The 12,904-nt window shown below is 37.1% G+C and overlaps 1 protein-coding gene across 4 annotated transcripts in view; it reads left to right on the top strand.

Moving 5' to 3' along the window:
* LOC131675023 (cytosolic purine 5'-nucleotidase) overlaps positions 1–12,518 on the top strand; it is a 678,819-nt gene extending 666,301 nt beyond the window's left edge. For 3 of the 4 annotated variants that reach the window (XM_058953825.1, XM_058953835.1, XM_058953853.1), the window contains one exon: positions 12,312–12,518. In XM_058953825.1, the coding sequence (XP_058809808.1) occupies positions 12,312–12,437 (126 nt within the window). In that variant the 3' untranslated portion in view covers positions 12,438–12,518. The remainder of the gene's footprint in view (positions 1–12,311) is intronic. The other variant, XM_058953843.1, reaches the window with a different exon arrangement.
* Positions 12,519–12,904: the final 386 nt, after the last annotated feature.

Genomic DNA, 12,904 nt, shown 5'->3' with positions numbered 1-12,904 from the left:
TTGTTGATTTTCCAATAAACCTAAACGCAAAGGGGGGGGGGATGCGAACGAGTACGCAGGTAAATCCAGAACTTTCCACGAGATATATCGATTGGACATGTCAATACGCCGTCGATACCATTAATCATATATTTTTTCAATCTGACTCATCAATCATCGGGGCATTCATCCACGTCGATACAAGAGAGTTCGTAACTACCGGCACAGCCTGCATATCGATACTTATACACACACACACACGCGCGCGCGCACCGATCGGCTATAATACCGGTCAAACCGTCGATAAAAAATCTGCCGATAAAACATCCCATTAGTCGGTAACACAGGATTTATAATGTTACCGATTGCTGGTAAGGAAGGAACAAAACTCACGTGGTAAAAGTGGCTTAAACCATTATAGCCCTTACTACTGATTGTTGAATCATTTACCCTCTATGCAACTAAATCTTTAAATTAAAACACATCCCTAGCCTTTTAAAACCCAGAAAAGTATGTTTTTAATCGCCAATTTTTTATGAAAAAATCTAGTTTAATATAGTAAGATGGTAAAACCAGTTATCCTCTTATTTACTAAGTTCATCGCAATATCTACCGGTATACCTTGAACCCTTTAACATTAATCAACAACAAGTAGAATAACCCTCATAATCCAGAAAACAGCGAATTTAATCACTAGTTTCTTAGCCAACAATCAAGTACGAGGTCTGTCCGGAAAGTATATCGGGCCTACCTTTATATTTTCGTGCTAGCGTTATTCTTTATCATCTGGCGGGTGGCATCCTACAAAGTAAACCCTACTTGATTGAATAATACGGTTCCATCGATGTTTCCACTTTTCAAAACAGTCCTGGAACTCACTTTTAGGGATAGCCTTAAGTACACTCGTCGTATTGTTTTCAACCGTTGTATTGTCATCGAATCGGTGTCCTTTAAGTGGTTTTTTTAGTTTTCGAAACAGCCAAAAGTCACAAGATGCTATGTCGGGATGTATGGAGGTTATCAAAGCAATGCGATATTGTGTTTGCTCAAAAACTGCTGCACAAGATTGGATGAATGCGCTGGCGCATTATCGTGATGGAGAAGCCAGTCATCACTTTCCCAAAAGTTGCGGCCGTTTTCTTCTTACTGCATCACGCAAACGTTTCAAAATTTGAACGTAGTATTCTTTATTGATTGTGTGACCTGTTGTTGCATATTCGTGATGTACAACACCTTCACAATCGAAAAAAACAATCAACATTGACTTAACATTGCTCCGACTTTGACGTATTTTTTTTTGTCTTGGCGATTCAGAATGCTTCCACTGTGAAGATTGTTGTTTTGTTTCAGGATCATAACCATAAACCCATGATTCATCACCTCTAATAACTTTTCTAAGAACATTATCATTAGTGACCATTTTCAGATTGTCCAGAGCAATTTCTAAGCGAATGTTCTTCTGCTCTGCTGTGAGCAATTTTGGGATGAATTTCGCACACACGCGTTTCATTCCTAAATTTTCGGTTAAAATTTCGGAAATGATAGTTTTTGGTATCCCAAGGTCTTCTTCTAGTTCTCGCACAGTCATACGACGATCTTGTTCGATTGCAAGTCGCACCCGCTCAATATTATCTACGGTTTTTGTCGTCGAAGGTCGGCCGGAACAAGAATCACTATCGACAGAAGTCTATCCTTGAATCGTTTATACCACTCTTTTATTCGTGTTTTGCTCATACACTCGCGTCCGAAGGCCTTTTGCAGCATTTCAATATTTCCGAACTCGTTTTTCCGAGTTGAAAGCAAAATTTGATGCAAATTCGTTCATCTTGTTTTTCAGTCATTTTTGACAATATCAAAATCCGACGAACGCGAAAAAGGCACTGTAAAGAAAGACACGCTGCGCATGAACTATACGTCCGGCAGGTGTCAGTAAGTAACCAATAGATTCGTGAGGCTTTACTGTTGACGTTTCTGTCCGTAGAGGTCGCTCGAACAATATGGAACTTATATCGAAGATATAAACGTAGGCCAGATACTTTTCGGACAGACCTCGTATAATACGGTGAGAGATTTAAACTATTGTTTTTCTAATTAACCAAATGCACCTTACTATCTACTCCTAACCCTGGATACCCTTTAAACCACTCCTAAGAAGCCATAAGCAGGCTTACTTACTTATCCCAAAGAGTAGCAAGTTAAATCGACAGTTTTTTATGAAATAATCAAGTTTAGTTTAGGTAGAATGTTAAACCATCTACCTTTTGATTAACTAAATCTATCTCAATACCTTTTCCGAACTCTTCAACCCCCTAACACTATTCCAAACAAACCACAAGCTGGCTCACTCATATTAACAAGGTAAAAACGTATTTAATCGCAAGTTGCCTTGGTAACAATCAAGTTTAATCATAATAAACCTACCTTCTGATAAATAAAAACAATCTCAATACCCTTAGCGCTCGGATTCTATTACACTACCTCTAACATACTTTAAGCATGCTAACTCTGAAACAGCAAATTTAATTTCTACTTTTAAATAAAAAAATGAGTTCAATACTATCAGTAGAGTTATGTGTGATAGTCTGCTTTTAGTTTGTTGTGAGTAGCCTACAATCTTATCCTATTATTCAGCTTATGAAATATCTCGTCATATTATTTCTTCAATAAAAATATATTTAGCATTTTATAGAATATGTCTGTAAACTTTTACCCAGAAACCCAAACCTGCTAAGCTCAAATTAATCAATGAGAAGCCTTTAAACTCTCGTTCCCATAATTTCAAGCTCACAAATCTCCAATTTAATAAAATCGAAGTTATTTACAATTCAAGTACACAAATTCTAAATTTACAATTTCAAAAAAAACCACATTTAAGTCCACAAATCTAAAACCGCTTAACATCAGGACACCCAATTTAATATACATAAGCTTACGAACGCTGAAACGATAAATTATAAACTCCAAATCTACTTTTCTAATATCTATGTTTTCAAAGCCATAACCCACAAATCCTATATTTATCTAACAAAAACCAAAAAATCTCAAGGCCTCGAACTTTCAAACCACAAACCTGAACCTTGTAAATATACTTACAAACATTCATAATTAATGCAAAGTTCTGTATCTAGAGTGGTCTGATAGTGATAGTTTTAATTTTCTTTATTTATGATCACTTTGTAAATTTATTTTTTCGTTGTTAACATTTTGGGTTAAAAATTGAAAAAATGAGTCAGTGTTGTAACGATCCGAATCATTTCTGTATGATGTATGGTGAATACCTTACAAATAAAGAACGAAAAAAATTCACGGATTTATTGTAACCTTGGTATATTGAATGTTACGAAAAATCATAAGATAAAATTCCAATTTCATCTACCCTCGAGCTGATAATCCTGCCACGCGATCATCCCGAACAACTTTACCCGAATTGTATCAATTGTCGAGCTGGTTACCCTGCCGCGCTGTAACCCGTAACTCCTAAATGCCAATTTCATCAACCCTCGAGCTGGTTACCCTGCTACGCTTTATCCCCGAACTCCTACACCCAAATTTCATTAACCATCGAGCTGGTTACCCTGCCACGCTCCAACCCCGCTCTCTTACACCTGTATTTCATTAACCCTCGAGCTGGTTACCCAGCCACGCTGTAATCCGTAACACCTACATCCCAGTTTCATCAACCCTCGAGCTGGTTACCCGGCCACGCTCTAACCCCGAATTCCTACACCCGAATTTCATTGATCCTCGAGCTGGTTACCCTGCCACGCTCTAACCACGAACTCCTACACATCAATTTCAACAACCGTCCAGCTGGGTACGCTGCCACGCTCTACCCACGAACTCTTACATCTCCATTTCCTTAACCCTCGAGCTGGTTACCCTGCCACACTCTACCCACGAACTCTTACATCTCAATTTTCTTAACACTCGAGCTTGTTACCCTGCCACGCTCTAACCACGAACTCCTACACTCTAATTTCACCAACCGTCGAGCTAGTTGCCTGCCTCGCTCCAACCCTACTCTCTTACACCCTTATTTCATTAACCCTCGTGCTCGTTATCCTGCCACGCTCTATTCCCGAACTCCTACACCCGTATTTCATCAACCCTAGAACTGAATATCCTGCCACGCTCTAACCCCGAACACCTACACCCGAATTGTATCAATCGTCGAGCTAGTTACCCTGCCGTGCTGTAACCCGTAACTCCTAAATGCCAATATCATCAACCTTCGAGTTGGTTACCCTGCCACGCTTTAACTCCGAACTCCTACACCCAAATTTCATTAACCATCGAGCTGGTTACCCTGCCACGCTCTAACCACGAACTCCAACACTCCAATTTTATCAACCGTCAAGCTGGTTACCCTTCCACGCTCTAAACCGAAACTCCTACACCCAAATTTCATTAACCATCGAGCTGGTTACCCTGCCACGCTCTAACCCCGAACACCTATACCCGAATTGTATCAATCGTCGAGCTAGTTACCCTTCCGTGCTGTAACCCGTAACTCCTAAATGCCAATATCATCAACCTTCGAGTTGGTTACCCTGCCACGCTTTAACTCCGAACTCCTACACCCAAATTACATTAACCATCGAGCTGGTTACCCTGCCACGCTCTAACCACGAACTCCAACACTCCAATTTCATCAACCGTCAAGCTGGTTACCCTTCCACGCTCTAAACCGAAACTCCTACACCCAAATTTCATTAACCATCGAGCTGGTTACCCTGCCACGCTCTAACCACGAACTCTAACACTCCAATTTCATCAACCGTCAAGCTGGTTACCCTTCCACGCTCTAAACCGAAACTCCTACACCCCAATTTCCTTAACCCTCGAGTTGGTTATCCTGGCACTCTGTAATCCCGAACTCCTGCATTCCAATTTTCTGAAATCTTAACCTAGCTCCCTATCATTCATAATCACGATTTCAAAATATTTATAGTCTCTTCAAATAAAAGGACATATGCACATTTTTTGTAGAAGATAACGTTTAATTAATTACGTATAATTATGTATAGGTAGGAAATTGCAAATGCAACGACGAAATCATGTATATTTTTGAAGTTCAAAATAGCTACGAGGAATTTCATTTTTAAATCATTATGTTCAACAAATATTACTTATATCCCTGAGAAAATTCGATTATTATGTTATTGCGAAAAAATATGTACGTATTTCGCGAGGCGGTTATAGCCAATATAAAAATACTGACATGAGATTATGTTACTCTTATTTTCCACCTTAAACACACTATGTGCATTGCAAAACAAAATGAAACTGTGGCATAACGAGGAAACCAGAATCAACGAATGCGGTTTATGTGGTTAATTAGCAAGATTGGAACTGAAACTGTTTTTTTCCTTTATAGAAACCACAATCTACTAATGCGGTTCATTTGTTTCAAATAGCAAGATTGGAACTGCAACTGTTTTTTTCCTTAATAGAAACCATAATCAACGAATGCGGTTCATGTGGTTTAAATAGTAAGATTGGAACTGCAACTGTTTTTTTCCTTGATAGAGATCGCAATCGTTGACGTATGTGTTAAGCCAAGATTTAACAGTGGAGGAACCTCGGGCACCTTGATTTGATATCGGTTTGTGTGGTGCCAACTTCAAAACATGTTTTGTTCACTTACAGTATATATAAGCATATTCGATCACCATACTTCAGTAAATTAGTAATAGAACTTTGCTTTACATCTACGTTTTTGAATATCAAAATTTTATTAAAATGGTAATTGAAATTCACAACGTCATTTAAAAATTACTGAAAACATTCCACATAAGTGCGGTTGTAGAAAGCATACCTATATTAAACGATGCAGAGAAGCAGCTACATGATTATATTGAAGATATATTGGGAAAAAGCTTTTTCCGCCGATAAAAAAATTACGGGTCTTTTATTTTTTTATGAACTATAACATATCTCAATTGCAGAACAATCGGAGTCGGAGGGTTGGGGTGGTTCCCTAGTAAGTATTTTTGTTTTACTTACGAATAGGACAGTCGTGGTCGTGAACAGCACTATATAGAAAAAAATTGGCCAATAAAAGAAGAGTTAAAACCTGATAAAAATCTTATTTAAAAACAATTAGTTGATACTTTTAAAATTGTATTACTATTATTACACATCAAGTTAGGTTTAATAAAATAATTTATAAGAGCTATGTTAAGCACAGATAAGAGAATTGTTAAAAGTTCTAGTTTTTCAAGAAAAAATGACAGATTTAGAAAAATTTTAGAGAAGTAGTCACTCAATTTTTAGAAAATAATAAAGATTCTCAGTATAAACAAATTGTTAAAAATATGCTTGACAACTTCAAAAACTTGGGATGTTTAATGAGCTTAAAAGGTCATTTCTTATATTCTTATTTAGAAAGATTTCCGGAAAATCTTGGAGCCGTAAGTAAAGAGCATGGAGAACGTGCTCATCAAGATTTAAAAGAAATCGAAAGGCATTATCAAGGTTTCTGGGACAAAAATATCTTATCATATTACTGTTGGACTCTAAAGAGAGATCATCTTATAAACGAAAATCAATGAAAAGATCTTTCGTAGAGAAAAAATAGATATAGACTATGACATTTTGAAAGGCAAGGGGACTCACGTGAATCCAGCACCCCGATCGTGAAAGGCGAGGGGGCTCACGTTAATCCATCACGCTGATCATGAGAGGCGAGGGGACTCACGTTAATTCAACACCCCAAAGGGAACATATTTTTATGACATCCACGGCGTTGTTCATGGGTAAAGATAAAAGTATAAAAACAATTGTGACCAGCAAGAGGGCTTACCACATTATTTAGTCTATCGATTGTTAAGGGAAGGGACTTGAAATTAGTTTCTCGGTTAAATGAGTAAGCTAGCTCCTGGTTGGTTAAAAATGCTGTTGTGGGTTTTAAAAGACTAGGAATGAGTTTTAATTCACGCATTTGGTTGAAGAAAGAGTAAATGATTCAACAATCACCACCTAACTATATTGCACCATATTGTTTCGATAATTAAACTTGCTGCTCCCTGGGTTATGTGAGTGAGCCTACTTGCGGTTTGTTAGGGGTAGTGTTATGAGGTAATAGAATTAAAAGCCCGCGTTGTAGTTGAAGTTTTTGAATAAAAGATTAATGCTTTATTATTCTGATTGTATTAAGTGGTATTACATACTTGTTTTTTTTTCATCTCGAATATTGTCCTAGGTTTGTCGTTTTCTTAAAAAATAATCGACTTTTTTGACATATTTTGTATTTTTGGAAAAATCCTGACGTGATACAGCAAAACTAAAAATTTCTTTCAATTCAGCGTCAAAAAATACATAAGAAAAGTATGGTCTGACATAAGATTCGGACATTCTTTTTTTTTTTGTAAACCTGTGTAATCGATGATATTAATGAAATAAGCCGTTGCAGCTTACCACTGTCAACAACTTGCTATCGCTTGCGGCTTTTCCGTTGCCATTGACTGATTTAAGTACCTTGCATGTTGAATGAAAAAACAGCGCAAGTACGATCGTGATCGCGTATTAATACACTTCCACGTCTCTGCTCCGCACTAATCGCTATTATTTCAGTTACTCCCCCCATTATGTTTTAAATACTCCCACGGCTGATTATGATTGTCTTATATGCACGACAAAAATCAAAGCAGTTGAGTATTCTCCCACCACCAATATTTTTACATGTAAATATTGTAACGGGGTGGGTTATCTAATACAAATAGAAATTTATTGACGAACAAACTACTACGATGCCGGGCTAACCGCCGCTCCGTTAAACACGTATAGTTATACCTGTATTCGCCTTTACGTTTGATACTTTCGTTTCAGTGTCTTCTTTCCAACCGAATTGAACTCACTATAAGTCACTTGACTTGTGACACTCGATTTATCTTAGGTGTGAGTGACCTAATGCTTAATCCGACTAATCCCCTAGATAAAATAAGACTTAATCCGTGATAGATCTGTTAAACTATTAGGAAACGAAATGACGGCGAATATAATTAATAATGTTTAATTTAAATAAACTACAGTCTTTTTTGCGGGCCGAAAGACTAACGCTCGCGAATGGGATTTACAATGATTAATAATAATACGGGGAGAGACAGAGAATTTGAACTTTTGCCGCGAAAACTAACGGTCGGCGAGAAAACAAAAAATAACGCTCGCGATAGATAAAATACTTTCACTTGTATGTTCTCGCGCAATATAAGGAAGGTGCACCTACCCTACGGTGCAATTACGGTGATCAGATAGTTGAAAGGTGCTCCTCGAATCCAAATCAGCTGCGCTGCCTCGCAAGCAAATATCTGCTGCTTCAGTTGCTGCTGCGATAAATGCTGCTGCTGTGATGTTTCTTCGCTACACTCGCACGTATCAAACAATCCAGGAAAACTTTGTAAAAACGGCGAAACATTGTGCAAAATCATTGGTGGTACTATACAAGTAACAGCTGAGGCTTAACTGAACTTTTCAAACTCTCGCGCGCTCTCTCTCTCTCTTCGTCGTTCGTACTAGCATCGCGAGTGTACCGAATCGTGAATGGATCGATTAATCGAATCGACTACCGTTGCAATATGTATTTACAATCTGTCATCGGGCAATAAGCAAATGTTATAATTGCAATTACTTTAAATGGTTACAAAAAGTTTGTTTTAATTACACGAAGTTACTTCCCCACTGATTAGTACCAGTACTTTAATATCATGCTTGTTTAACTTTGTACAAACACTGTTTTATATTTTTTGAATCTTCGAAATATCGGTGTTGTGTGTATTAGCTTCTTTGCTCATTTATTTGAGTGTTCGTTTATCTTGTTGATGTATTTTCGGCGAGCTCTTTCAATTTCTTCTCTTACAGTGTTTATGTTGACGTCTTTTCTTATGTAATCGTTGGTGACAAACCAAAGTGCATCAGTAATGGCTCTTATAGTTTTGTTTTGAAATTTCTTTTTTTTCTTTCTATTATGTCTATGCTTGATTTTACAGCTGTGTATGCTGTATGTCTAAACTGGTTTAATTATTAACTTATATATAAGAAGCTTATTTTTAATTGAAAGTGTTCGCGCCGTTTGCGCTTCAAGGATAAGAGAGAGTGTGTGCATGTGTAAAAAGATGCTTCGAGAGCAGAAAATATAAAACAACCAACGATGGTCCGTAAATCATCACGAATGCCGCGCCGGCCTGCATGAAGTCTGTTAGGAATGAGTGCGATTAGAGGGTTTCGAGCACTTTTGTCCGTTCGCCTTAACAACCCGCGTTGCATATGTCTTTCGTCTGTTAAACAGCTCCAATTGCTGTCCGCTATTTATGATGTTTTCCAAAAATATAAGAGCGAAACACATATGCTTAATCCGAGCAATTCTCGGTCTCAGCACGCCTGGGAAAACCCAAATTGCTTGATGACCGACGCGCGCCATAAAATCGCTGGTTTCTGATTCGCCCACAGGGAATGGGCCCAGAGAGTAGGGAAGAGTTTTCCGTGCTTCCCTCAGTTCCCTCGATGTCAAATCGAGTATTGTTAGTGAGTTCAGTTTGAACATTCAACAACTAAGCACGGTTAACTCTGCTTATCCTCGCCGGTTCGTATCTCGCTAAGTTCTGCGCCACGCCTGCATCAACTAACGGTGCTTGGACGACACCGCCACTTCTTAGTTCTACAACTCTGTAGGTGTGAGTGTGCGCGAACGCCGAATTGCTCCTGAACTGTTGTTGGGTAATCACCGAGTGACGAAAACTGTGTGTTCTGAGAGTGATCGAGTGTGGTTTTGTCATTAAAGAGGTTGAGTGTGTGATCATCATCGATAGTAAGGGCCAATTCCGTTGGCTGGTGACGTCCGCGCGTCCCTGAGGTGCTGCCCGGGATTCAACTCTACCCACCAGCTCGGCAACTTAGGTGTTACCGCAGTACGTGTGTATGCCCGAGACGTCGGGGCTGCGGTGCGCCCGTATGTGTGTATGGGGCAACACCTTACTTCTAAATCACCTGCGAGGACGAGTAAGTGTGAAATTTACCTGAATGGCCATTCAAGCGTGCGAAGCGTCATAGGCTCTACGAGCCTCAATTGACCACTGATATATATATATATACATATAGTTATTTTATGGCTCTCTCTCTACCTGCATTTACTGTGCCAATGTTTTTTATGCTGGCTAAATATAACGCATTCTCATTCATTTTTTTGTTTTCTTGAATAAATTACAATCACTAGTTATATTAATTCTCAGCGTATCTATTATAAATTGCACACGCCTTCCCATCCTAATCTTGAATTCCCTTTTGTTTGTTATTTTATGAGACTTTTAATTATCATCTTATTTATTAGCATTGAAACTAAACAGAAAGTTTAGATTTTTTCCCTAATAGCCAGTAATACTTATAATATAATAATTATCATGTCCGGGGCTCTTTTTATTTTTTAAATGACGTATTATGTGGTTTATTTCTTTTACTTTAGTATTGTTAGTTAGTTGATTTTTATTGTTATTGTATTGCATCGTTTTCAATAGATTTTGTTCTTTTACTTCTGCTATTCTACGTCGTGAAGGATTGAAAACATTTATTAGATGTTTAGCAAATGTGTTAGCTTTTTCAATGCTTGTTCTAGCCCACGTTATATCATTTTTTAATATAGGAGGAGAGAATTTTTGTGGTTGATTAATTTTTTTAGTGGCTTTCCAGAGCGAATAATCAGTAGCTTCAGTTGCAGTTAAGTTAGTATGATAATTGTTTATATTCTCCTTTTTTTTCGTCGCAAAGAAGTTTTTTAAGTTCTTTAATAGACCTATTATATTTTGTTTTATACGTTGATAATAAGTCTGTTGCCAAATTTTTCTCAGCTTTCTTTTTTCTCTTATTTTATCTGTTACTACTTTGGAATTTATTTGTTTTTTATTTTGTTTTATCGAGTACGTAGGGGTTGCATTTTAATGGCTGTATAGATGTTATTATTTAAATTTTCAATCGTGGTATCTATATCTTGTTCTGTTTATAGTGGTACGTTACATGTAATTTTATCATTTAATATTACTCAGTAAAGATCCCAATTTGTTTTTTTATACATAAGGCTATTTTTTAGTCTATTTTTATTGTTGAGTAGAGGTTTATAATAACTGGGGAATTACTTGAGATTAGGTCAAGACACGATCCAGCTGTTAGTTGTTTAGGGCATAGTCTTTTCATAATTGCGAAATCTATGATATCCGGTAATTTATTTATATCTGAGGGCCAGTAGGTAGGTTTGCCTGTTGTTATTGGCGTTAAGTTTTCCTTTTTTATTACTGCTGCAACAGTAGTCAATTCGATCAATCGATACATTCACAATTCGGTAGCACTCGCGATGCTAGAGCGAATGTCGAGTACGAATGTAGCGAAGAAACATCACAGCAGCAGCATTTATCGCAGCAGCAACTGAAGTAGCAGATATTTACTTGCGAGGCAGCGCAGCTGATTTGGATTCGAGGAGCACCTTTCAACTATCTGATCACTGTAATTGCACCGTAGGGTAGGTGCACCTTCCTTATATTGCGCGAGAACATACAAGTGAAAGTATTTTGTCTATCGCGAGCGTTATTTTTTGTTTTCTCGCCGACCGTTAGTTTTCGCGGCAAAAGTTCAAATTCTCTGTTTCTCCCCGTATTATTATTAATCATTGTAAATCCCATTCGCGAGCGTTAGTCTTTCGGCCCGCAAAAAAGACTGTAGTTTATTTAAATTAAACATTATTAATTATATTCGCCGTCATTTCGTTTCCTAATAGTTTAACAGATCTATCACGGATTAAGTCTTATTTTATCTAGGGGATTAGTCGGATTAAGCATTAGGTCACTCACACCTAAGATAAATCGAGTGTCACAAGTCAGGTGACTTAAGATGAGTTCAACTCTGTTGGAAAAGGAGACATTGAAGCGAAAGTATCAGACGTAAAGGCGAATACACTTCTACAAAAGAACTAGGCCCTCTACCGGAAATTTTTTTAATTCGCAAGGGTGTCCTATAATTGCACAATTTAATTTGAATTATTTTACAACCAAAATTATTTCGAAAGAAAAAAATCATTGGAGCCTATTTTATCAAATTTTTTTTAGACCCGAAATTCTATACGTAATAAAAATATACACGATATTAAGCTTTAATGGACTGTAAGGTTTATGTTTTAAAATAACATAAGAACTCAGGGCTAATTTTCGAAATAAAATTGAAAATTTTAATGTGTTGTCTACTGTGACATATTCACTACTGCTATTTTTATAGATACGGAATATAAATCGCATGTATCGTAACATAATTTGCGTTAATAAAAATAAAAATTATATGTTTTTTTCCTTTTTCAGATAGGTACTACTAATGCCATTAGAAATGATGGAGTACCTCATATGAGACCAATTACTCCACAAAACGTAACACACACTCATGATGACGATTACAGTGACGACGAAATCGATGATAGTAAAAGTTAATACAAGAATGAACTAGTTCTGAGCTTGTCAAAAGCATAATATGTGTATAATATTCTCTAGAATATATAAATATAATGTAATGGTTGGCCATATATTTTTATTTTCTATTTCACTTTTCTTAAGTTTTGTTAGTTTCTTAGAAAACGGCAAGAAAGCAGAATGAGAGCTTTCTGATTGTTTGAAAACAACTATGTTCAGCGTAGCAACTGAAATTTTCTATGAATTTCTATCCAAAAAAGCAAGTTACACAGTTTAGGTAAAAAAAGGTTTATATAAAAAAAAGAAGGACTAACATCTTGTCTTACCTCGTGTGCGCTCTCTGATCTTGCTTTCTTTGTTTTTCACATACACAGCGGAAAGCCTTTGCACGTTGAGCTCAAAAATGTTAACAAGCCTATAAGGTACGAATTCATAAAATTGCAATTTTTTTCCCGTTTTCTTTTTTTCTTTAAAATTCTTCTCTTTTA

Source organism: Phymastichus coffea, unplaced genomic scaffold (assembly GCF_024137745.1).
Source record: "Phymastichus coffea isolate CEN01 unplaced genomic scaffold, Cenicafe_Pcof_1.1 PCOF00001, whole genome shotgun sequence".
In the NCBI taxonomy this organism is placed as follows: domain Eukaryota; kingdom Metazoa; phylum Arthropoda; class Insecta; order Hymenoptera; family Eulophidae; genus Phymastichus; species Phymastichus coffea.
This window is presented reverse-complemented; position numbering and strand designations above follow the sequence as displayed.